Here is a 24,492-nt window from a genome sequence, read left to right as displayed (position 1 = left end):
AGGGGTATTCCATCCCATCTGCCTCATGCTCAGTATAAAAGCTGAGGGACCAGAGGGTCAGCTCTCTTCCTTCAATGGCCAACGTCCCAGGAGGGTCCTGTCTGTTCATCTGCCTTTGATCCCAATCCATGTGTTCCTGACTCCAGCTCTAGAACCCAGTTCCCACCCGTCACTGAGTCCAGCCTGGGACTTCCCCAGTGCCTGCCGGTGATGTCATCCTGGGAGCTTGATACAGTTTTGTATATACTGTATCTATTTCATTATTTTCCTTTTTATTTTATTATTAATATTTCATTGAAGTAGTTTAGTTTCTTCTAAACTCGTAAATCTCTCTTTATCTCTCCTCCTCCTCTCCGTGCACGAGAGGCTGGGGGTGAACGTCTGTCGCTGGCCATTGGCCGATTTGGCCAAAACCATGACACATATCATCAGAGCCTGTATGAGAGATTGCAACCCAGCACTATTGTGTTTTGATCTTCAGAAAACCTATCTTAGGTAGGCTTAAGGGATTCTAAAGTTGTACAATATTTCTGGTTCAGAGATCTGGATACTTGGATCATTAAAGTGGCATAGCATGTCAGGGGAAGAGAGCATTTGGTGGCATAACACGAACACTTTATCAGTACCTATTTGGGACAGCCTAGTAATTTGTTTCTGACCTCACTGTTTGAGTAATCCAGTCACTTGAAATGTACGCCACTGAAACTTTTTTTAATACTGCACTATACTATTTTTAATAGTATAAATGTGCATGCACATGTAAGTGCTAGGTCTGTGGCAGCAAACTGAAACATGCAAATCATCTGATCTTTCCTGGCTTGTGTGGTGCTTGATGATTAAGCATTACCAAAAAAAAAAAAAAATGAAGAGAGCGAGTGGATGTTAGAAGCCTTGTGCTGTCATACCTGCTGATGACTATGCCTGGAGATGTTTGAATTGCTTCATGGGCGATTATTCAGACGTTTCCAATTACCTCACTGTGACTTTGCAGCAAAGGAGTGTGATCTGCATGTGTAATAGATTGCCTTCCTCAGTAGGTGTACTGCTGCGTGGAGCTGAAGTTTGCCCCCAGACCCAGTCTACGCACTGGGTTTTATACAGGGGTAATTATTTGAGCTGTAGGTAGTCAGTTAATTTTGCTGACATAGCTTTGTTAGTACACAATTACAGTTGAAAAAGATAGTTTGTATTCTGACGGTTTATTTTTATTTCTGTCTGGAAAAATCTGAACCAGTAAAAGACTTCTACCTTGTGTTGCAACTATACCTGTAGAAGGGAGAATATGCCTGTGTAGTTATACGAGTACAGACACACAGCTAATTTTTAAGTGTAGATACTGTACATCTAAGAAAGATTTCTGGTAGGAAGAAGTCATTGATGTAGTTTCTGTAGTTTTGTAAACGGTGTCAGCTATGTGCCAGCGCATACTTCATTATTTTTTCTATTAAATTTATCATGAAGCCTTGTTACATAAAAAATAATCACCAGTTATGTCAGTTACATAAGTTAATTTTTCATTATGAAAAAAGAAAGACCAGACATACAGCTTTTTTTATATTGCTTGTTTGTTGTTTTGCTATTAAAGGGATGTAGCTGTGTTTCGGAACTCCAAGGGCAAAAAGATTCTAATTCGTTATAGTTCCATGTGACTCATGGGGAATGCCACCTGGCTGGCTGCACGTATATGTCCAGTGATGTCTTGATGTTGTGACCATGGAGTGTTTGGTTGCTTACATTTCAGCATGACTTTGCAGACGGCTGGTTCCTACTGAACAAACAGCCTCTTCATGAAAGCCACCATAGCTGGCATTAATTGATGCCCCCTTCGGCAGGCTCAACAGACACCGACAGCTGAATGGGCACAGTGAAAGGATTATTATTTTTTTTGTCTCCCCTCCCTGGGAAAATAGTGCTTCTAGATTCTTAATTATGATTTAATTAAAAAACTTTCGGTCAGCTGACAGTGGGAGGGAAGGAGAACGTGGGTCTTGGTGAAGAGAGGGGTTCTTTTGTTTGCAAGCTAAATTTCTGAACTGCAGTCAGTGTGTGCACGCTCAAATGTGGGGCGCTGATGGTGCTGCCAGAGGTCTTCGGGAACAAATTAGTTTTGAGGTTAAATGCCTGCCGCTTAATTGTTCATATTCAGGCTCCTAACCAGTAAAGGGCACAGTTTTCGAACGCCCATATTTTGTCCTAAATAGTGATTTTTCACTTTTTTAAAGTGTTACCTTTATTTTAATTCCAATGTATTAACTGCTTAAGTACTACTTACTGCTTAAGTCCAAGCAAAAGACTGTACAAAATGTTAATTGAAAAATGTTTTACTTGTATGGAAGCTGTGATATTTACATAAGTTGCCTTTTGGCTTTTTTAACAGTTCAGAAGTAAAAAGGAGCAAGACCTGCTCCTTTCCTGTTATTTGTGTTAACTCCTTTAAAGAAAGGGTTCAAGCTTATTTCATATTGCTTAGTTTAAAATCAGACATTTATTACAATTTTTTGGCAACTCTCATGTATGTAACAGGAAAGGAGAAGAGAGGTAAACCACCGCAGTTAATGCCAAAGTGCCCTAGAAGGGGTGAAGCTCATTTCCCCCATGTGTCAAATGTTCAGTAGGCAACTGTGCGTCATCCTTGGCAGTGCTTTCCAATCTGTGGATGTGTATCCTCACTTCTGGTTCTCAAGAGGTTAAATAGTGGCAGTGCTTAGGACCTTCCGCTCTTACTGGGAGAGTGTGTCTGCTGGAGAGTAATACCTTTGAATGCCCTCCCCCCTTCCCCTTTGGCTGCAACAAAAGGAAGTCTGTTTTTATTGTTGTTTCGGAAACTACTTTCTGCTGAATAAAATTGCTTAAGGTGGTAGCTTGTGCAGCTGTACTGTTTCACCATCATTCCAGCTGTTTTTAAAGATCATGTGGCAGTTGGGCATCAGTACATGGGAGGGGGAGCCTTGAAGATGCCCCTCACTGGGAAGCGCTCACTGTCCCTGCTTCTCTTTCAAAACAGTGTGAAGCATTTGTTTCTTAAGTGGTGATAGGCCTTATGTATTTAGGTGGGATTAACAGTGATTTTGGTGAATACAGGAGAACCCTGCTTATGCCCTGTGCGTGTAGGCTATCATCTCTTTGATAACTATGTGTTTCTCTTGAAGATGCGAAGTTTATAGAACAGGGGGTTTTGGTGTAAAAGGCATCAAGCTTTGCTGGGTTGGTATTTGCAAACCTTGTTCCACAAGTGATTTTTCAGGTGATGGAGGCAGAGCCCTTCTAGCTCAGGGGTGCCCCAGGCCTGGCTGTGAGGTGGAGCCAGGCAATTTCCCCACTCTGAAGAGCAGTGGTGGCAATTCCGTGACATGCAGCTCTCCTGACACCTCGTGAGGAGTCCAGCAAGGTCTGGGGCAACTTGGCTGGAACTGTGGGCAAGTGTATCTGTGTCCTCCAAGACACTGGAAATATGGTGTGCCCATATGCTTATGGTACCTTTTACAGGAGAGATGAAGGGCTCTTTCTAAGATACTGGCTGCCATCTCTCAGTCAAGGTGGAGGTGTCACCATCTAAGTGTCTCCAAACTGAGTAGTGGTGTTTGCGAGCTGAGTAGTGTCATGCCTTCGCAAAATGCTTGTGTTAAAAATGATGTACACATCTTTCAGGTCTAAGGCAAAGATCCTCCTCTGAGTAACACAATTTGAAACAAAACATAGTTGAATCATTTGCCTAAGCTTATTCATAAGACAAAAGGTGAGGCCAGGATATTTATGAGAGAAGACAAAGGAAAGGATTTTTTTAGTGTGTTCTTATTTTTCCTTTGGGTGAATTTACAGACTTTTATTTTAATATCATGTCACTTCTTTCATTTTTTTGTCCTATGAAACTATTTTGCTTTTCTTCTGTTTAGTCCTGGCTGTATAGTTCTGTGACAAAGGTTGCACTGAAGCACTGAATAATGAAATGAGGCTCATACAAAGTTTTTCAAAAATTTAGCTCAGTATTCTTCTAATGCTTCTATTCTAGAATTCCTGTGTTGTAGACCACCTTCTGCCAGAAGGTTAAAGTTATATATGTACATGCACATGCACATACCACACATGTGGCTTGCTGTTGGGATGTGAATATTTACAGATGAGCTATAATCTCTTATCTTTTTTGGCGTGAATGTGAACTAAAATGTTAAGTCTGCCAGTTTCAGAAGAGTCATCATTCTATAAAAGGCAGAAGTCTCCTGGGAATATGCATCAACAATAAGCTAGGAATAATAAAAATATTTTAAGATCCAATACAAGCTATAATCTGCACAATTATATTTTTAAAATAGGAAAAGGAAGACACATGGCTTGTAGAAGTTTTTTAGCAACTTTCTCAATGTCTTAGATCTTTTCCAGTAAGGGAGACTAAGCTATTTAGCAGTTAGTCTGTAAGTAGATTACTCTTCAGTCAGAAAATAAAAGATAACTTTTCATATCAATGTTTAGCTTTAGGATCCTGCTCAAGTAGGAATATAAAAAAATTCAGACTCTCTTGTTGCTAGTAGGTTTGATCTGGGAATGTAGTTTTTCTTCAGTCAGGTGCATTGCTCTGGCATTATATTACCTGTTCTCACCCCTTGAGTCTTTGGTAGTATTTGTTAAAGGTTTAAAGACAATGCATTTAATCATCATGTGCTCCCTCATAGTTTTGGGAGGTTGACAGCTACCAAATTTCGTAAGGGAGGAAAGAAACAGTCCTGTCTGGACTCGCTACTCTTTTGAGTAAAAATGAATTGTTTCTATTTAATTATAGGAGAAAGGAGTCAGGTATAAATATAAATTATTTTAGGGGTTAAACCAGAAGAGAACCACTGGGTTTGAAAGTGAAACCGTGTAAAAATCTCTCTACTTCAGGCAGCTCCCAATTTCCTACCCTTAAATTTTAGGATATGATTAATTTAGTTGTTGTTCTTCATGATTATTAGGAAAAAAGGGGGGGAATGTAGGAACAAAAAAACCCCAAAAAATCAACTAAAAAAAAAAAACCCACAAAACCCCCTCAAAACTGTCATAACAATTGTGAAATAATGTAGGGAGAAATATTTCTAGGAGCTTGCCTTCTAGTGGCTTTTCTTATGGGGAGAGTCTCTGGAGTGCAGAGCAGACAGTGTTTCTGGTGATAAAGGATACTGTGTAGACTTTTGGTTTAATAAATCTCTGATTCTTTTTATATGAAAGTAGCCTTGGCAACATAAATTATTTTGATGGGGACAAACAAATTGAGGAGGCTGAAAGGCAGATGAAACAGAACTTCTGTAGCCAGAAGCAGAGCAGACTAAGTTGTCTCTTCTTTCCTTCCACCAGCTGGAAATGGTTTGGTTGTTTTTGAGGTGTCCTAGACATCTACTGAGGCACCAGGCCTTCTAGGCTGGGCATGACAAGGACAGCGTAATTTCAGATTGTGGCAGACTTTTAAGGTTTTGATACTTTATCAAGTATTGACACCATGCACACTCTTGGTCAAGAGAAGCAGTCCCTAAAGCTACTCTCTGTGCTATTTGGGGAGTGCTTTCAGTGCTATGAGGAGGTCGGTCTGGCTTATCCTGGCCCACCAATTCCGTGGTATATGGTGAGTTATGAACAGTGGTGCTCAGAGCTGCTGTTGTTGGGAACAACCATCAGCAAGGAAAAAGCAAAGAAAGCCAAGAGCTGGTAGGTTTAAATGGAAAATAGAATGAGAATGCTGGGGATAACATGGAGAGGGTTTCACTGTGGTAGGTATCTGGATAAACAGGTCTTCCGTCTGTAGTTTGGAGACACGCCCATGTTTTATCTTAATTCTGAACTATGCTGGCCTCAGTTTCAACTGAGTTACAGAAAGCTCAGGGTATGTGCTTGGCTCCCTTGCAGTACTGAAATGGCCTGGGGAATTGGCTGTGGTTAGTGCTGGAGTCAGAATAGATGTTGTTCAAAGGAAATATGACTGTAAGAGAACTCCTTTGTTTATTGGTTTTGTTTGGGTTTTTTTGAAGGGCTAGACTGGGTAGAAGTCCAGAGTAAGTGTGGAAAAGGCTCTTGCTCTGTACCTTAATTTCAACTGTGGGTGGAAGGCTAAGAAGGAGATCCTCTAGCTACTTCCTTGCCTGAATATGACTACTTAGTGTTGTAAGCAGCATCAAGCGTGGGACACCAGCCTATCCCCTAAAGTGGGGACAGAGCCATCAGCAAGCACCGCCTGTGACAGTGTCTTTGCTACAGCCTGGCAGATAGCACTCCAGCCAGGGGTGGAGTGGAGGCTCAGAAGGGAGCAGCAGCAGTGAACGGCATCCAGCAGCCCCAGCTCACCTCCCTCTGCTCCTCACACTCCCGCAGATTCTCCCAAGCTGTTAATAATGAGCAAGGGAGCACAGTGGAAAAACATCCTGCCCCTAGCCTGACCAACATAATAAGAAGCATCTGGCTGCGTCGTCTTATCCCAAGAGAGGCAACGGGAGCTTGTAGTCTAGAGTCAAAATCTGGAGTGATCTGGGTTAACGCGAAAGTTCTGGGGATGGCTAAGAGCACAGTGAGACCTGTGTTTCAAGCCTCTTGTCTGTGCTGCAGCCTTGATAAGCATGCTTCCAGTAAGTAGGGTATTTCCTGACTAATGCAAATGGTTTCTGCAGGGTTATCTACTATGCAAGTCAAGGCACTTCATTTGGTTAACATCTCCAAACTATTGATGCTTTGAACTCGCAGGTGTGATGTATGACACTTTTTTTTTTTAAAGATAGCACTTGTTAAATGTTATAAACCCACCAGTGTGGCTCCTGATTGTTAACTCCTTTTTTCCAGTGAGGTATTTCTGTCTTTTTTTGCTTCTTCTGAATTATGTAAAATAAAGATTATCATACTTAGCCGTGATTTAGGCCAGCCCTGTGTATTTTTCCTATACTTCTTGTACTGGCTTCCTACTTACCTTTCTATTTTGAAAGACTAATATTTGTGCATTGAGGAATTTAGTTAAATACCTCAGTATGATAGCAAACGTGCTGTTTGCCTAATAACTTGGTTTATGTCCCTTCCCAGAACACAAAATTAAAAAAGAAATTCAAGAAGCAGTGGGATTTAAATGAACCCATCAGTGTGTTCTCAATAGGTTGTATGATATGAAGATGCAAAAACTGCATTTTGTAGTAACGAAGCAGAATTATGTGGTGGGCTGTTTTATGATCCTGAGCGTTCTTTTTGTCTGCTCTCTGCTGCCTGCCTACTTTGTATGCATTGCAGACTTTATCTTGTATATAGCTATTTTATGAATATTGTACAACTTTGGAGTTAGTAGTTGGCTTAATACTCTTTTTTTTTAATGTTTCTTAATTAAATATTTATGACAAGTTAAACCTGAATCAATTGTTTTAGGAGGGAACAGGATAGAAATACACCTACTTAGTTCTGTAGAAACTCTACTTATTTTCTCCTATGTGAGAAGAGGAAAAATTAGCAATCAAAATTGCCTAGAGTAAAAGTGAGAGCAGTCACCGGAGTTCAATACACTGAACATATATCTAACTTGCGAATACAGTTAAAGCTTAATGAAGAATGTGTTTTATTTTTTTTATAATACACTGGAGGGATGGAAAATGAGAAGCCTTCTATAGCATAAGTCTGTCTTTGCAACAGTCTTCCTTAGATCTGAACAGCAGAGATTTCACAGGTAGTTTTTCGATTCTGTGATTTTTCTTGGCAGATATTTTAGCAATGATGCTGTCTTGTATGCATTTGATCCCTTCAGACAGTCCATGCCTAGGGTGGTGATGCATCCAGTTGGTTGTATTTTATATTTTATTTTCCCATATATATATATATATTTTTTTTTTTTTTTTAGAAAGATGAAGTCCATGACTGAGGTATCATACCTCTTTTGTGTGGTTTAAGAAAGATGTTCGTTCTTAAGTTCTGGTGGCATGCTGGTAGGTGGTAGTAATGGCAGAGAAAAAAAGTGTTGGACACAAATGCGTGAGTACCTAGAGAGGACCCTTAGCTTACTGTCCGTGCATACCTAGCCAAAACTGAAATGCTCGCTTTAGTGTTGCAAAGACTCAGGACAAACTCTGCCAAAGTAGGGCTATTAGCAGCTGCGTACTTCATCTTGGTGTGTCATGTTCATTATGTTTTGGCAGCACTCTCATTTCTTCAGACTAAAGCTTGCCTCATTTAAATTGACTAAACCTTAAATACAAAAGAATAAAACCTGAATCCCTACAAGAGTTAAAATTTAAATCCTGAGATCCTTTTTTTCTAGCTCATTAAAGACTGATGTGGAATAATTCCTCACAGAGAGTGGGATGTATAATAAATAGAATGTTTGGCTGTATGTGTAATGTTTCAAATGTAGGATATTACATATACGGTTTTATATAAATATATTTTTTATACATGTAATATGAACATATATATGTAAATGCTTATATACATATCTGTGTGCATGCACCAAATTTGGGAAGTGTATATGTGGACGTATAGTCTAGTAAAAACACATCAGAAAGTAATGCTAGGTGATACTAGATGGATATGAGAGTAGAACATTAAAAGCCAATAAAAAACAAAAAGAAAATTCTGGGTGTATATCTTAATAGCGTTTGTACACTTCTCTCAACGATTGTAGCACCTTGAGAATTTACCTACTTCAGTCTAGGAAATAACTGTCAAAATGGTGTACTTCTGCTTTCTTACTCTTCAGCCTCCCTTAGCTGCAGGGTGGAACAGGGCAGCAGTAAGTAGCACTGAATGGAGCCTGTGGATTTTGCTCACATAACCCTAATTCTACAGTATTCAGAGAGGAACAGTCTTCACTGATTCATTTTCTTTTATAAAGCGATCTAGCTGTGAAACTACCACTAACGGCAGGCCTTGTGTTAGTTTGACTTTCTAGATCAGGAGATGCTGCATCAAATACAAGCTTAAAGGCTCCTTTTGACAAGGGAGCTGCTGCAGTATCAGTATATGTCATCTCTTCATGGCAGCTGTTTTTTGCATTTGTTTGAGTTAATGTCCCACAGAACTTCCCTGGATTGTGGAGGGCTTGGAAATACTCACCAAACTGCTTTTTAATGCAAAAGGATTTTTATTTTTTTTAACAACAACAACAGAAAAATTAAAACATTTAAAGTCAGGAATTTAGCTTGGTTTGGGTTTTTGTTTTTAAAGTCAGTGCTGTGTGCACTGTTGACTCTTCAGTGTTGCTGTTCATGAAGATAGTAAATAACTATGAAGTCATAGGTTAGCTAGCTTCATAACAAGTTAAATATAACTGAAATATAACTTAAATTTAACTTCCCTGTATAAACAAAGTGGCCACATCCCAAAGTCTTGCTAGGGACAGCACGTTCCTCCTGAGGTAGTTTTCAGCTATGCAGTTTTAACACCAGAGAAATTATAACCAACTTCTCTATCCCTAGAGCCTTTATAGGAGTGCTGGTCTTGCATTATTAGTCTCTCTTTTGTCTACATGGTCAGGCTTTCCATTCTGGGTTTGACAATTGCTTAATTTATCTGCACTTTCATTAGCAAATAGAACATTTTGTTTGCAGCCTCTGTTAAAATAGGAGGAGTCCCCTTTTAATCTTTACCTTCAGCTAAACCACTGTACTACACTGATACCAAAATCAAGAAGCTGTGTTGCAGAGTAGTGCTGTGCTCAGCATACCCTGTGAAAGGTGGTGAACTGTCATAATAGCTTACACCCAAATCCATCTTCATTACAAGTGTAAATATTAATAATTGAGGATGTTGGAATGAAATCATTATAAATGATTAAAGCAGATGCTAAATTTCCCATGAAGAGCATGGAAAGTGGTAATCTTTGTCAATATAACCTTCTTCCCCTACTTTTTTCTAAAAAAGCAATTAACCTTTGCTGCCAGTAATTTGCTCACATATTAGCCCTTGTTTTGAGGAAGAAAATTCCATTTCAGTGCATACTTCTTGCAATTCTTGCCATTTCTTGATTACTCATACATTAGGATGGATATTAGGAAAAATTTCTTCACAGAAGGGGTCATGAAACATTGGAACCGGCTGCCCAGGGAAGTGGTTGAATCACCATCCCTGGAGGTATTTAAAAGATCGGCAGATATGGTTTGAGGGATATGGTTTAGTGGTGGCTTTGGCAGTGTTAGGTTAATGGTTGGACTTGATGATCTTAAAGGTCCCTTCTACCCTAGATGATTCTATGATTCTACTCTACCAGGAAAACTGCATGTAATATTTCGGCTCCGTATGAAGTACTGCCTGTCCTGGAAGAATTTGATTTCTGCTTCAACTTTTTTATTTAATGTTTCAAAGAGCTTGTGGAGTGTAGCACTATTTTAATGGCCATACTGGTACTTTTGTCTTGTGCTTTGCTAGTTTCAATGCAGCAGTTCCCATCATCTCTGCCCAAACGCCTTTTGCTTGATATGTAAAGAATTGTGGCTATTTAAAGAGTAAGGTAATCAAGCGTTATGCATCTGGATTGCATTTTTCAGCAGCTGTAGTTCACCCTTGCTTTGTGAGTAACAAATTTGAGCACTTTTTATGTAGTGTCCTCTATCTGTTTTATCATGAGTACTTCTCATGGGAAGCGTTGATCATCTGTAGCAGCTGGAGTAGAAGTGAACTTGGAAGTTGGTGCATTGGGCCTGATACTGCAGTTGGGATGAAGGAGGAATTCCCCGGCAGTGAAATGTGGTGAGAAGTCAGGATAGGGAGGAGAGGTGTGAGTGGGCAGGACCGTCAGTGGCAGAGAGCAGGAGGTAAGGCAGAACCTGTCTGTGGAGGATTATAAGCGAAACATGAAATTATTAATTGGTTTCCAAGATAAGGAACAGTGCCAGTGGTCCAGGGCACTGCTGCTATGGTGTAATGCCAACTACTTCCAGACAGATAGTCATCCAGGACTGCTACTTTAAGTTGTGGGCAACAGAGTGAAGTCCAGGAAGGGTCTTCCTGGGACAGAGAAGAAGACAAAGTGTAAAAACCATAAACTTTCTATTTTGTTCAAGTTTTGTGTGCGCCCCAAAGTTTCATTATTGTTTAACATGGCTGGGTTTTCTTTTTCTTTGCTTTCTCCTACTCTCTTCTTCTGCTTGGAAAGAGGTGTTCTTCCTCCTCTTTTTCAGTGGTTTAAACACTGTGTCGTATCTGCTGCCTGGCCTGCTCGTCTCTTCTCTGTGCCACGCAACCTGATCACAAGATGAAATCCAAGGCTTACAGAATTGCAGTTTTGAGAGTGTAGCGCTCTGTGGTTTACCAAGGTTTATATTTCCCGTAGTTACAATCCCTGTAGACTGTTCCTGCATTGCTGTAACTTTCCTGCAGACAAAGAGGCTTTCTTTCAGGGCTTTATCTTATCAGTTGGTTTATCTTGTCAGATTTAAATGGGAGAGGAATAGTTTTATGAAGACAATGGAAGGGGAAAGTTACTTGATGTATTCAGAGATCTAGAAAAATGATTTTGTCTGCAGAATGGCTCTAACTTCTAAGATTCTTTTGTATACGGAAGATTGCTGTTTCAAGGCTAAATACAATTCAGTAAGTAATGCTTTGATACTTCCTTAGTGTGACCCTGCTTCCCATTTGTGGTGTTCTAGCAGCTTAGATCATCTTTCAGGGTTCCCTGAAGACTATTTTTTTCCTACCCACAAAGAGTCTCTTCTAGAATAGCATTATTCGGGGGAAAGAGTTGTGTTTCACAAATTATACAGGATAGATAAGATAATTTCAAAATCTTTGTGAAACAGAACTCAAAAAAACAAAGCTACAGCAAGATACCTACGACGGAGTTGTTCTTTCATGCAGTAGTATGCATCTTACCTTACTAGTAAGACAAATAGAGGAGACTTCATATTTTTATTTTCTATTTCTCAATAGAACATTTCATTTGGGTGTGATAAAAGATGAATTCTCCATATAGCTGCAGCCACATCTGAGCAAATAGTGATTTTTTTTTTTAAATGGCAGCTGGGGGGAAAGTTTTCTCATTACATAACATCTTGATATTGGAGGTAATGCCACCAGACTCCCCAGAAATAATTGTTAAAAATAGCTCCCCAAAAAATAAAGATAACGTCAATTAGATAATCATTTGTGAAAGGTGTTGCACTAACTTCACCTTAAAGAACGTGAAGTTTGGTTAAAACCCAATTTCTACAGGTAAGGGCAAATGATATGGATAAACCTGTGTCTGGAATTATCTTTGTAGCAAAATCAGTGAAGGCTGCCTAGAATGTGTTGACAGTAACGTTTGTTTTGCTGAGAACATATCCAGGGATTAGATGCTTAAAATGTATTCCCTCCTTGTGACAGGAGACATGGTGATCCGTTAGATCTCAAACTTTAGCCATGCAGAGCTGCTTTAAAGCCATGTAATGGGGTCTCTTAACCCCAGCCTGCATCACAGATGCCATAGTGGTATCATCACATCATCGTGGATAGATGCAGTCTGTGTGCACTTTAACGAATGTCTGATGAATATCAGAAGGTTCTACTGGATTCAGTTTTAGATTGGAGAATTGCAAAGAAACAGTTATTCAAGCTTTTAAAAACAAGTGTAGCAGATAACTTTTCTTCTATTATACTATGAAAAGGCTATCAAAAATGCAGTGACATTGCAGGAAGCCAAAAGAAAGAATTTTTCACGCTCTTAGGTAAGAGAAGAATTGAATATGATTCTTCAACTGAACAAAACTTAGATATGGGGAAACCAGTACGACTTTGAAATTGTTGTCTAATGAAATATGGAATACTTGCTTAAGTTTCACCTTTTAAAAAGTGGATTAAGAGCTGAGTATGTTAAAAATACTTGTAGAAAGCTGGGCTTATTGTAGACAGATTCCTAAAAACATGTTTATATAATGTCACATTTGAAAAGTTCTCCCTGTTTGTTCAGCTTAGAAATCGCAGTGTATGACTTAAATAAGTTTTGACTTTTCCAGCGCTCTAAATGCGAATCTTGTGATCATTTTGTGCTTTCTTTTCTTACCTAGATTTGCAGTAGTGATAAATATATACTCATGAGTAAACTCATTGCTTAATTGATTATAATAATTAAGTGATATGGCGAGTCCATTGTGCAATTCATGCAAATGAACTTTGCATTAACCTATTAAACAGCTGGGAATAGCACTCACTGCTTCAGAAAACATTTTTCAAGGGGAGACTGGTCTTAGTGTTTGACTTCTTTTGCATATTGCAGGTATCTTCTATACTGCTTTTATAATCAACATTTTCTCTGCTTTGGTGGTGTATTTGTTTTTTTTTATTTTCCTTGTTTTCAATATTATTTTGGATTACTTTTGAGTCCATTTTACTTAGCTGCTGATGCTATTAAACACCATCCTTTCTTTTGCATTTCATTCAATCTACACCATATCAAGACTCATCAGTCTTGTTTTCTGGCTGTTGCATAGAGATCATAATGTTACAAAATTCATTTTTGGAGACATCTACAACTAAGATTGAAATCTGCTTCTCTTGGAACTTACTGTGTTAATGAAACGGTTTTATGTATGAATGTTTCCCCTTTTAGTGGTTTTGAGTTTTTCTAAAGCTTTACAGAAAAAATTCTGATTGCAGTGCTGTAACCATTAGCATATGCACTGAAGTTTATACACAGTTACGGTCTCTTTAACTCCAAGGTACTATTCTCCCTGTGCATGAATGTTTGCAGTGTTGGGGATTTGAGAGAATATTTGTTACAGTAGAAAGAGGAAAAAAGAAAAACACTTCTACTAAAAAATATTTAAAAACTGTATGATGTATTTAACAAAAATATCTCCTTTCCCAAATTTAATAGATGCATTAATTTACTATTTATCTCACCTAATGATCTTGAGATGTGGGAAATTAGTGGCTTTATAGATGAAAAATGTATGAGTAAAAAAATGCATTCATCTTTTTAGGCATCATCTGTTCCATTGACAGAAGGCACAGATGTGAAATTTATCTCAATAATTAGATTTATAATTATTGTATCATTCTCAGATTGATATATCGTTGTTCTTTGTGGCATGTGGAGCTACAGTTTATGCAACAGAAATAGATTTAATCATTGAATGGTGATTCTAAGCTTAAGACTGTTTTTCACATTATGCTTGTATATTTTCATATATTATAAAAAGTGTATGGCAGAAAAACTGCAGTCTGGGAAGAGCGTTTTGTAAATGGCTCTACAGGGGAATGCTGGTCTTTGCACAGAACAGCAAACGTGCAAGCCTGAAAAGTATCCATGGTGCATTTACTTTGGAAACTGCTGTCTTTGCTATTATCCAGTATGATTGTAGACTTCCTGGACATGCCTACAAAAACAACAATAGCTCTAATTTTAATAGGAGACTGGGAAGTGAAGGAACAAAGTAGCAGAATCTTAAAATGTCCATATGCGGTAAATGCTGTATTTCTGATGCTAATGTCTTCTTTCTTCTCTTTTTGCCTACAGTTGTAGAACAAGCAACAGAAAGAGTTTGATGGGCAATGGCCAGTCTCCAGCTCTGCCTCGGCCTCATTCACCGCTCTCGGCTCATGCAGGTGATTTTACACCTATGCTACTACTGCTAGTATTAAATTCTTAAAATGTCTATATGAGGAAAGGAAAACAGGCAAATTCTCTATCCCACTACTTTTCTTTCCAGTGTTTGTAATAGCAAAAAGTTGTGTATCATTCCATCCAAATTTCTTTTCTGTTTAGATCCATAAATACTGTGTTATGGTGAGAAGCGTTACAGAAATACCTAACATGGATCACGTAGCTTTTTTCTTTTATTTCCCCACCTTCCACCCTGACATTCTGAAGTATTTTCTCCCCACCCCTCTTTCTTCCCTTTCTGGGCCTAATTCACTGTGAAAAAGATACAAAATAGATTGTACACATGGTAAAGGTAGTGGAGTTGTTGAGCGCAGGGTATTACATTCTATTCACAGTTCTTTTGCTCCCTAGGATTTGTGGTGTTTGCTGGATTGCTGGAAATGTCTGTCTTTCCCTTTACATGGCAATGAATTGATGGTCATTTTGTTCTGCTTATAAAGCACCTGAAGCACTTAAAGATTGAATGGGAGTCCATAAATAAACATCTTATTGATAATGACTGTCTTCATTTTAAACCCCAACATTTTTGGTATATCAAAACACATTTCCTCAAAGGTTTATTGTCTTTTTATGGTTTTGGGGCATTGGCTGTAACTACATGCTAAAATGAAAGCCCTACACCAATTCTTGTGCAGGCAGTGACACTGAATACTTTGGAGAACTGCTCTCAGATGGGTGCTAAAAGAGAAGATACAGAGTGTCAGTTGAATTTTTAAAGGGGATGGTGAGTTTAGTAAGGCATCTCCAGTTTTCTTGTGGAAGCAACATTATTAGAGAAAATATGGTGGTGGATTTTACTCTGAGCAGCAGGCTATCACAACCAGGAATACAGACAACATGAAGATTTGTGAAGAGTTCAAGGCAGCAGAGCATTTAAAGAAACAAAGAAAGAAAAACATGGTGCAAACTATTTTAAAACTGAAAAATGAAATGTTGGAATGTTTGGGATCCCTCTATGGGGCCCCCAAATGCAGAAATTGACGTTTGGAACAGGGGATCTGTGGTCAGCATATAAAAAGGCTGACTTCATGAGAGTAGTAGCAATGCTTGCTGTAGAACCAGCATGTCTACTGCTATGAGTGACTATACCATCTGTTTGGAAACTGATGGCTTAGACCAACGATGCCTAACAGTCTTCAGAAGTATGGAGTGAGCAGTGTGTGTTACCTGGGACCTGAATGTAGGTTGTGTATTTGATAAATGCTGAAGGGTTCCTGCCTGGCAATGGGTTTGTGTTTTCAGCAAGTTGCTACATCTTTTTGAATCGATTTCTTAAACCATAAAAGGGAGACAATATTGCAGATGTCACAGCTGTTGCAAGTGGCTCTGAAGGTGGGAAACTGATACCATAAGGATTAAGGCAGGTTAAGCATAAGCTGTTCTTTTCCTTAAACTCACAGTGTGTATTGTGTATTCAACAACCTATTGTGGAAATTTGGCAACTTCTCCAGTTACCCAGGATACAGTGGGTTCTCTTAATGCTGATACTTTCTCCCAAGGTATGTGTGCCAAACGCTTCATCAGCACTAGGAAATACCATATATTTGATGAAAATTGGCATGTGTATGGCTGGCTCTGTTATTAGCTTGCCTCTATGCATAGTTAATTACAGTAAATATTCACACAACCATTGGCTCCTAGCTCAGCTGGCTAGTGTGCCTAGACTAGTCCCCTGAAGGGGCAATTTGAAGTTAAAGTGTGCTCAGAGTCACCCTTGACAGGTTTTCTGCTTTGGCTAGTGATCAATTAGATACTGCCTCGAATTGACTTTGTAGGCAAATTTTTTTTTTTTCATTTTTAATTTGTACTTTGAATCACTGTGAATGTCATCCTAATTCACACAAACAAAAAAAGTGTGCAAATTTTGTGGTTAACAGCACAGCAAAGCCACGTAAGTTATGAATTTTCATGTACGTATACGGTAGGAGTTCAATGTGTCAAGTGTTTAATGTATATAAATCCTTGGTAGCTTCAGTCTTGAAAGACATTGTGGATTTTTAGTGATGCTGCTTTCTTGTGTTGTCAGAGCCACCAGGTCTTATCTGCACACTCAGCTCACCTCCCTGCTCTCTGTGGTGACCTGTGCTGGATGTCGGGTTTCTTGTGAAGTGCAGCAGGGGTGTGTGACAAGAGATGCCATGTGCTGTATGGGCCTACTGGGTTTATTCCTCTTGGAATAAAAGCGGTCCTTGGCCAGGAGGGATTACTCCAAGTTGGAGAAGCCTCCTTGACTCCATTGAGAGAACCTGGTATATCTCCTGAACAGTTAGCTGATTTTAGTGTTGTCTTTGACTGCCTTTGTAAAGTACCTGGGAATAGTGAGATTCTACTAGAAAAGCTGTCAAAATCGAAAGTGTTTGTTTTGCAGCCTGCACCAGACCTTCTGCCAGGAGCATGTACTACAAGCTCCAAGTCTCAGAGGGGCTGGACATGACCCTCTTTAACACCTTCACATCTTTCTTATTAGTGTTTGTTGTTGGAGGAGGAAACAATAGAAGCAGGGTAGGGAGAGGGAAACAAAATAGTTTCCAATCCTAGAGGAGGATGGAGCAAGCTAAATGTGCAGCAAAGCATCAGTGCTTGCATTCACTGAAAACAGGTTTATTCATTAGACTATCCTTGGCTGGAGCATGGTAATAACATGCATTTTTGGCAAATATATCCTGGTAAGATTAGGTGGAATATGGTGGACACTGGAGAGATCCCGCTTAGCAAAGTTTTTCTTGCATGCTGTCAGAGTTTGGTTTTATGCAAGGAATCTGCCCACGTGAGTGCAGGTGCAACAAATTAGTCTGCTTGGATGCTAACAGCTAATCTAACTTCATGTGACGTTGCACAGTTAATTGCCACTGGGCTGTCAAAGGAAAAGACTGATTCTTGGATCTGCCTTTCAAGGGGTGAGTCTAACTGATAACAGAGCTGAGAACTTGAGTCACTGAGGACTCTTTCAATCCCACCTGTCCTCAGAAACATTCAGCTCCTTCACATCACACCTTTTGATGGCTCATTCTTTTCTCACTCAGATCTGTGCAGCAGTTGTCCTGACTGTAGGAGAAAGAGAGGTTGCAGCAAACCCAGGGCATCGGCTTTCTTGGCTTCTTCAGTCCTGTTTCATCTTCCCAGCATCTTTGTATATGCATTGAGAGCTATTCTTTTTCCACTTTTCTCTTGTTTTTATTGTGTCTGTCTTCATTACCTTGCTTCCCTCCTTAGGAAAAGGCTAAAATACTTCTGTGAGTCTTCAAAAAAATCCAAAGCGCTGGTGAAGACATGTGGGGTCTGAGAGTTCCACTTTACTATGTGCTCTAGTCCCCTCTCTTACCTTCCCCATTCCTTGGGGACCTCAGGGACCCTGTTTAAAATACAGAGTTTTCTTCTGGTTCTGGCACAAGGAAAGGTAATATTTTATAGATCCTTTGTACTACTTCAGTAGGAAGATGAGCTATTTTGAGTGTAGAGAGTCAGAACATGTTCACCTGTCATCTAGCTGGGTCCTAGCTCAAGTAGAAGTCTGTCTTGTGGTTCTCTTTCCCAAACTTGTCTTTCCAATCACAGTTGACTTATTTTAATATGCTTGGACATAGTGATGTATACCTAACAGCATTTTAGGCCAGAAGTTTTGATATTCAATTATTTCTGTCCATATGCTGCAAGATTACATTTTACTGCCTCTCAATGTCTTGGAAAGTTAACTGAACTTGAGCTTGGTATGTTAGGCTGACATCAGATTGCCCTGCCACAGCCTATCTTCTGACACAGTTTTAAGAACAATCATGTTTGCAACAAGGTGAGAGATTCAAAGGGAGATTTCTGAGGCCACTTTCAAGGTCTGAACATACCCTGGACACACATACTCAAGTCACTGTGCTTTGGTTTTGGAAAGGAAGTGCCTAGAGGTTCCTTGTTGGGTGCCTTCCTGATTCCATGCAACAGGAAAATGAAGGACATAACCTGCTGTGGTTTGAGTAATTCAGTTGGATAGATTAGGTGTGACCCTGATTGCTTATGCCTCTTAAAAGCCATTTTGGCTTCTGTTTTCATACTATCAATGCTTTTCTGCTAGATCTGTTTCTGTTAGGGTACAGTATCCCACTACCATACTCCCTACTGTCAGGATACTCCAGCCATCTCTGGAGGGAGCCTGCTGTTGCCCTTACTGAAAATAATTCCATTAGATGCTCTTGTTTAAGTAGACTAGGTTCTTGACTTCATGTTTGTACCATCTTAGTTGTTATTGCAGGTCCTTATCCCTTGATTATAGCCTATTCAAGCTGAAGGGAGTCAAGATTGTCAGACTCTTCAAAATCCACCCAGGAGGATCAATTTCTATTAATTATCATCTTGATAATCTTCAGTGTTATCCTGGGCCCTTCTTGTATAGTCCTAGTAAGGTTGTTGGCATTGCTTGTGAAGTCAGTGCCTCAGATCTCTGAAGTCAGTATTTTCATCCCTTGTGAGGACACCCTTGGTCTACAACCAACCTGTTGCCTTCCATGCTAATTCATTGCTTATTGACACAACAGGCAAAATAAATAATTACCTTTGCTTGTATTTCATACCTACAATGAGTTTTATTTGGACCACTGGTTTAAGCTACCTGCTTTTTTCCCCCCCAAAGACCTCACATCTCTGAGAGCAAAAAGAGTGCTATGCATCCTCTGTGTGAAGCAAGGTGCGCGAAGGCATGTTATGAATCTCAAGGTGGAGCTCTCTTAGTCAGAGCACGCTGCATTAGCACTCATGCCAATATCTGTGGCTTTGCTCAAGAGTGTTTTCATCTTAGATATCTGCAGAGCAATCATTTAGAAGTCTGGCTGCACCTTCAGAAACAATGTGCCATTACTTCAGACCCTCTGAAGGGCTCAGGTTGCTACTAGATATCATAATAATCTGGATTGGAGTTAGCCAAAACAGATTGGATGTGAGCAGTATTGCTCTATTTTAGAACAAAAGCTTCTTGAACATAATCATAATTCTTCGAGGTGCACTTTAGACCCCCATTCTTCCTTGTAGTCCTGTTTTTCTCCCAGGTGCAGTCTGAACTGAAGGCAGTGGGTGTTCTCTAGTTTAGATAGGTATTCTTTGAGGAGGACCAGTTGCCCAAGTTTAGAATGGTGACAATCACCCCATATGAGAAGGTCATATAGAGGTCTCAGGCAAAATTCCCCCCCCCCCCCCCAGTTTTCATGTTTGCTCTGGAAGTAATAGAGGATTGTTCCTACACAGGAGTCTGTTGTTGATCTTCACAGATGCAAGCTGAATCAGACAAACACTGAATATTTACATAAAGTTTTTTAACTGTTGGCCTTACCATCTCAATCATTCAGATTTATGTGGTAGAATGGGAGGGAGAGACAAGGGAGACAGTACCACACCGATGAAGTAAGTATATTGTGCAGGGTGCAAATAGTGCATGAGTAGCACCTGTCAAAGAGGGGCGGATTAATTTGTAAGCAACAGCAACCATGAAGGCTTGTGGGCTATAGTAAAGATTTAGTAGTCCAAGGCTTGGGAGCACACAGAGATGCATAAGGGCTGAGACTGAGTGTTGGAAAGGACATAGGAAAAAGACAATGTATACAGCAGATATATATCTGTTATCTACATTAATTACTAATAGAGTACATGTAATGCCCTTTTCCTCTCTGCAGGATCTGTAGCTACCTGCAGAAATAGTTTGTGCTGGGGGAAAGTCAGATTTTAGTTTGCAGCTGAAGTCTCCCGCTATGTCTTATGCATACATGTAAAGATCATAAAAGATTTCAAGAATAATATCACCTTTCACTACATAAAGCCTTCTTACAAAAATAGGAAACAAATCTATACTGGGTCATTTCTTTTGTTTCACACCTTCATTGTTATTAGTAGCCGTCTTAAGTTAGTTGTTTGGACATTGTTTGCCTTTAGTATATGGGCTGGAAGCTGTTAAACCTGCTGAAAGATTCTTTTAATTTTTGCATGAACTGTGGGTACATTCAGAGTTATGGGAGGCAAAGGGTTGCAGCATCGGCTTGGACAACATTTGGTGCCCAGGTCATTAATGGGCTTTTCCAGCTGACTGCCTGCTGCTGCGTGGGCAGGTCATCTGCACCACCCAGCCTGCAAAATGCATGATTATAATCTCAGCAAGTCAGGGCATTCAGGTGTCCCCACCTCAGTAGTCACAGGAGCTTGTTCCTGTGGGTGATACTAACCCCTAATGATTAATAGTCAGATGTGGTGCTGTTTCACTGTACCTGCTGTAGGAACAAGATTTAGTTGTTAGGAGCAATGCTGTAAATCTTACTTGTCTGTGCTTTAGTAAAATGTTTCATATCATGCCACTAAGATGACAGCTGCTAGGACAAGAATTGCAAGATAAATAGGAAATTGCTTAAAGGGGAGAAGACGGGGGTTGTGCTAAAATGAGAAAAAATATGAAGTAGGACGTTATCAGTAGAGTCCTCAGGTTTTGGTTTTGTGGCCAAACCTTTTTAATCTTCTCATAAGTGACATTAGGATAAAGTTACTGTAGCTGATGTAAATTTGGAAGACATCCAGTATGAAGCAGCACTGGGAAACTGCTGAAGTGACTGAATTGTCTTGAGGACATGCAGTATTTTGTGCTGGAGGACCAGTAGCAGAAATGTCTGCTGTACGCTGTGGACTCACCTATTATAAGGAATTTAGGGAAGGACCTGGCTGCCTTTCTTGGATCAGATGATGTTTGCAAGGACCAGTCTAGTGTACCTGTGAAAAAATCAGATCTCTGAAGATGTGTAAAGGAAGTAATTTTCAGTTGAATTTGGGAAGATTTCATGCCACTGTACAATGTCCTGGTTAGATTTCATCTGGAATACTGTGTGCTTTTATGGTCATACGTGGTCAGATGGGATCATGTGGGGAGAAGGGCTGGTAGGCTGGAATGTGAGAGCTTTTTGTGTAAGACAAAGACTATTCCTTGCTTGCCTTAGCAACAGGAAGACTGAAAAGCCTGGGTTATCATCTAAATCAGTCAGAGGTGTTTTCTTCATGGCATGGGAAGGGAAATACATACTGGCCAGATATACTAGAACATGAGGATTCCTGAAGAATCGTCCAGTAAGCATGGCAGGGACAAATGTGACCTTTCCTGTTGGATTCAACAAATTTATGGATGGAATTACATGATGAAATTGCCTAAAGCAAAATTTAAGGCTGAGGTCTTTCCTCCACTTGTAATCCTTTTTCTAGAATTTTATTAGGTCTGCCTAAACATTTCTAGGCAGACACTGTTAAGAGTGCTGACTGCTAATACTCTGTTCTCACTATATTAGGACTTACTGCTTGCATCAGATAATTTTGTTTGATAGTCATACTTTAGCTAGGTACATTGAAGTAAAGTAATGAACAAAGCTGTTTCCACTGTATATTTTAGTTGTGTTAGGCATTGAATCACTAGAGGCATTTGTGTGTGTGCATCAAATTTAGTTAGTTTCCCTAGATTTTTAACTTTAATCCTGTGGTTTTTGTCTGAGGTAGGTGATAATGAGTACTGGCTTATTACAGCATATTTGAAGCAAAGAAGAATCTCTTTCATGTGCATAGATTTTTGGGGAAGGAGGACGAGATTTGTAAATGAATGAAGCCTTAGTGTGTTTTCCTTATGAAATATGAGAATGCTGAAACATGAAGATTAAAGCAGGGTTCTGAATATTGTTTTTTAAAAGAAAACTGATATTTAAGGAAAGGAAAATAATACACTAGTTCAATTATTGTGCCTGTTGTCACATGTAGAGTAATAGAAATGGTTTTGCTAAAATAAAACTTTTAATTCAGTCTTGCTTTTGGGTAAAGTAGAACTGTTATAGCAATTGCAGAGCATCTTCTAGTAGTTTAGGGACAGGAGAGAAAAGTGTAAGTGATACGTTACATGCAGATACAACTGACTTTTAAATTAAATCCCATTAAAACATAGAACTGCCAGTATTCTAAGTAGTGGTCAGAACATACAAAGAATCCTGGCAAATGGGTTTAAGGAGTGTGCAAACCTTCCTTGCTGTTACAGGGGAAAGTCGTTTGCTGGTATGAAGCATAATTCAGGTTTTGAAATAGCTTGAGCTCCTCACCTCTGGGTGGATCTCAGTAGAATGCACCTACAGAAGTATTCAAAGTGATTCGGCTGCCCAGCTGTGTGTTCTGCTGAATGGCACCATTATGGTATGAAAGTCAGACCTGTAACTGTTGCTGGATGGTTTCTGGCGTGTTGTTCACTTTGCAGTGTGGGTTCACCACCAAGTACACTGACACAGAGGCACGTATGACCCATTGTTATACTGTATTACTGTGGTGATGATGTGCTGTGATTGCTTTTAAAAAGACTGTCAAGTAATGACATCAAGACTTCAAGCTGGATTTGTCTTTGATCCATGAGGAATTTGGGATAACAATTATCATTAATCTGTTATTCCCTCAGTACTAACAGAAAGTTGTTACATCTGAGACTATTTTGTAAGTAGAGTGCTATTAAAAATACATTGATAATACACTGTAATATGTACCTTTTTAAAAGATTTAAAACACCTTCTTTCTGTGGCAAAGACACAGGACTTCTGGAAGCCACTTACAAAACAATCACAATTTGATTAGTCTCGATATAGTTGTCTTAACAATAGCTGCTTGCAAAATGAGCTACCCGGTGTGTTGTCATGAGGTAGAGTATTGTTTTGTCTGTTGATTGCCTGTTCATTGTGTCTCCCAGAGGATGCTGGAGTTAATTACTTACCTAATGCCTGACCACCAGTCAGGTTTACTTTACCAGGTCAGAGACATCAACAGTAATCTCAGCAGCATAGAGATACCCTAGGACTAAAACGTACAACAGCCAGCAGATCCCAAAGAACAGCGGGATTTGACTAATAAGCAAGCACTGCACATATGGACAGAGAATTAACTGGCACTGGTTTTATTTGAAAGTCTCCCAGGTATTGACTTGCAGATGGGTGGATGAATGCTGTGGTGGATGAAGGTCACGTATAGGACTCTGCTTCTAACCTATCTTGCTTTTCTGGAACACCACACCTTAAACCCATAATAGCACTAGCTGTTTCGCCAGCCATTTGGGGTTTGGATTTTCATTCTCTGTTTCCAGGCTTGTCTGAGTTCTTTGACTACTAGATAAACCCACAGGATTTAGTATCCAGGTACTATGTATGCAGTTTTACTGTTTCTGTTATTTTAAGAGCACATTTACTGTTTGAAATAGTACTTGCAAATTTATTTTCCTAATAACAGGATCTGATGCTTTTCCTGAGTAAGACTTTGACTTCTTCAGGTTTTGTCTGCAAGGAAGTGGTCATTGTTGATTCTAGCAAGGTAGCTTGCAGCATTGTCTCCTCAAATCCACTACAATAGCTATAAAATTACCGCATTCTTCCACCATGTTTTCTGCTTCTATGTGAAGTTTACGCATATGTTCTGACTAACTGATGGACAGCTAAGCATGTCCTTGATGTGTGGTAAATATGTGTATATATCCATATATAACTTTAGAATAGCTATCAAAGGAAAGGGATTTGTTTACAAACCCCCATATGCTGGTTTGTCAAATTATTTCCTGTCAAAAGCTGTTTGCATCTCATCTCATTAAGCCCAGTTAGCTGCTTTTCTACCAGAGTTTGAGTTAACTTCCTTGTCTTTTTTTCATCTTACCTAAGTCCACAAAACTCTCCAAATTACAGCTAATTTTTTCTAGTGCAGTAGCTGAAGTTTGTGACCATGTTATCTGCACGGTGTTACGATTTTATTTTTAGCTTATCTTTATTAAATAAGCTCTGGTAGCAGCAAAAGAAATCTGGTTAGCTGTTAAATGGAATGAACTGTTGCTCATAGTAATTTAGTGTTTGCAGTTCATGCAGGACAAGAATAAATTGTGTTGGTCACCAAATAAAGATTGAACTCTGTGCCAC

The 24,492-nt window shown here is 39.4% G+C and overlaps 1 protein-coding gene across 6 annotated transcripts in view; it reads left to right on the top strand.

The window, feature by feature from the left end:
- MAST4 (microtubule associated serine/threonine kinase family member 4) overlaps positions 1–24,492 on the top strand; it is a 237,274-nt gene that overhangs the window by 147,954 nt on the left and 64,828 nt on the right. For all 6 annotated transcript variants that reach the window (XM_063319499.1, XM_063319498.1, XM_063319500.1 and 3 more), the window contains one exon: positions 14,420–14,508. In XM_063319499.1, coding sequence (XP_063175569.1) covers positions 14,420–14,508 — 89 coding nt within the window. The remainder of the gene's footprint in view (positions 1–14,419; positions 14,509–24,492) is intronic.

The sequence above is a fragment of the Chroicocephalus ridibundus genome, chromosome Z, assembly GCF_963924245.1.
Source record: "Chroicocephalus ridibundus chromosome Z, bChrRid1.1, whole genome shotgun sequence".
Classification (NCBI taxonomy): domain Eukaryota; kingdom Metazoa; phylum Chordata; class Aves; order Charadriiformes; family Laridae; genus Chroicocephalus; species Chroicocephalus ridibundus.
Note: the sequence above shows the minus strand (reverse complement) of the source record. Positions and strands in the feature narration are given on the sequence as shown.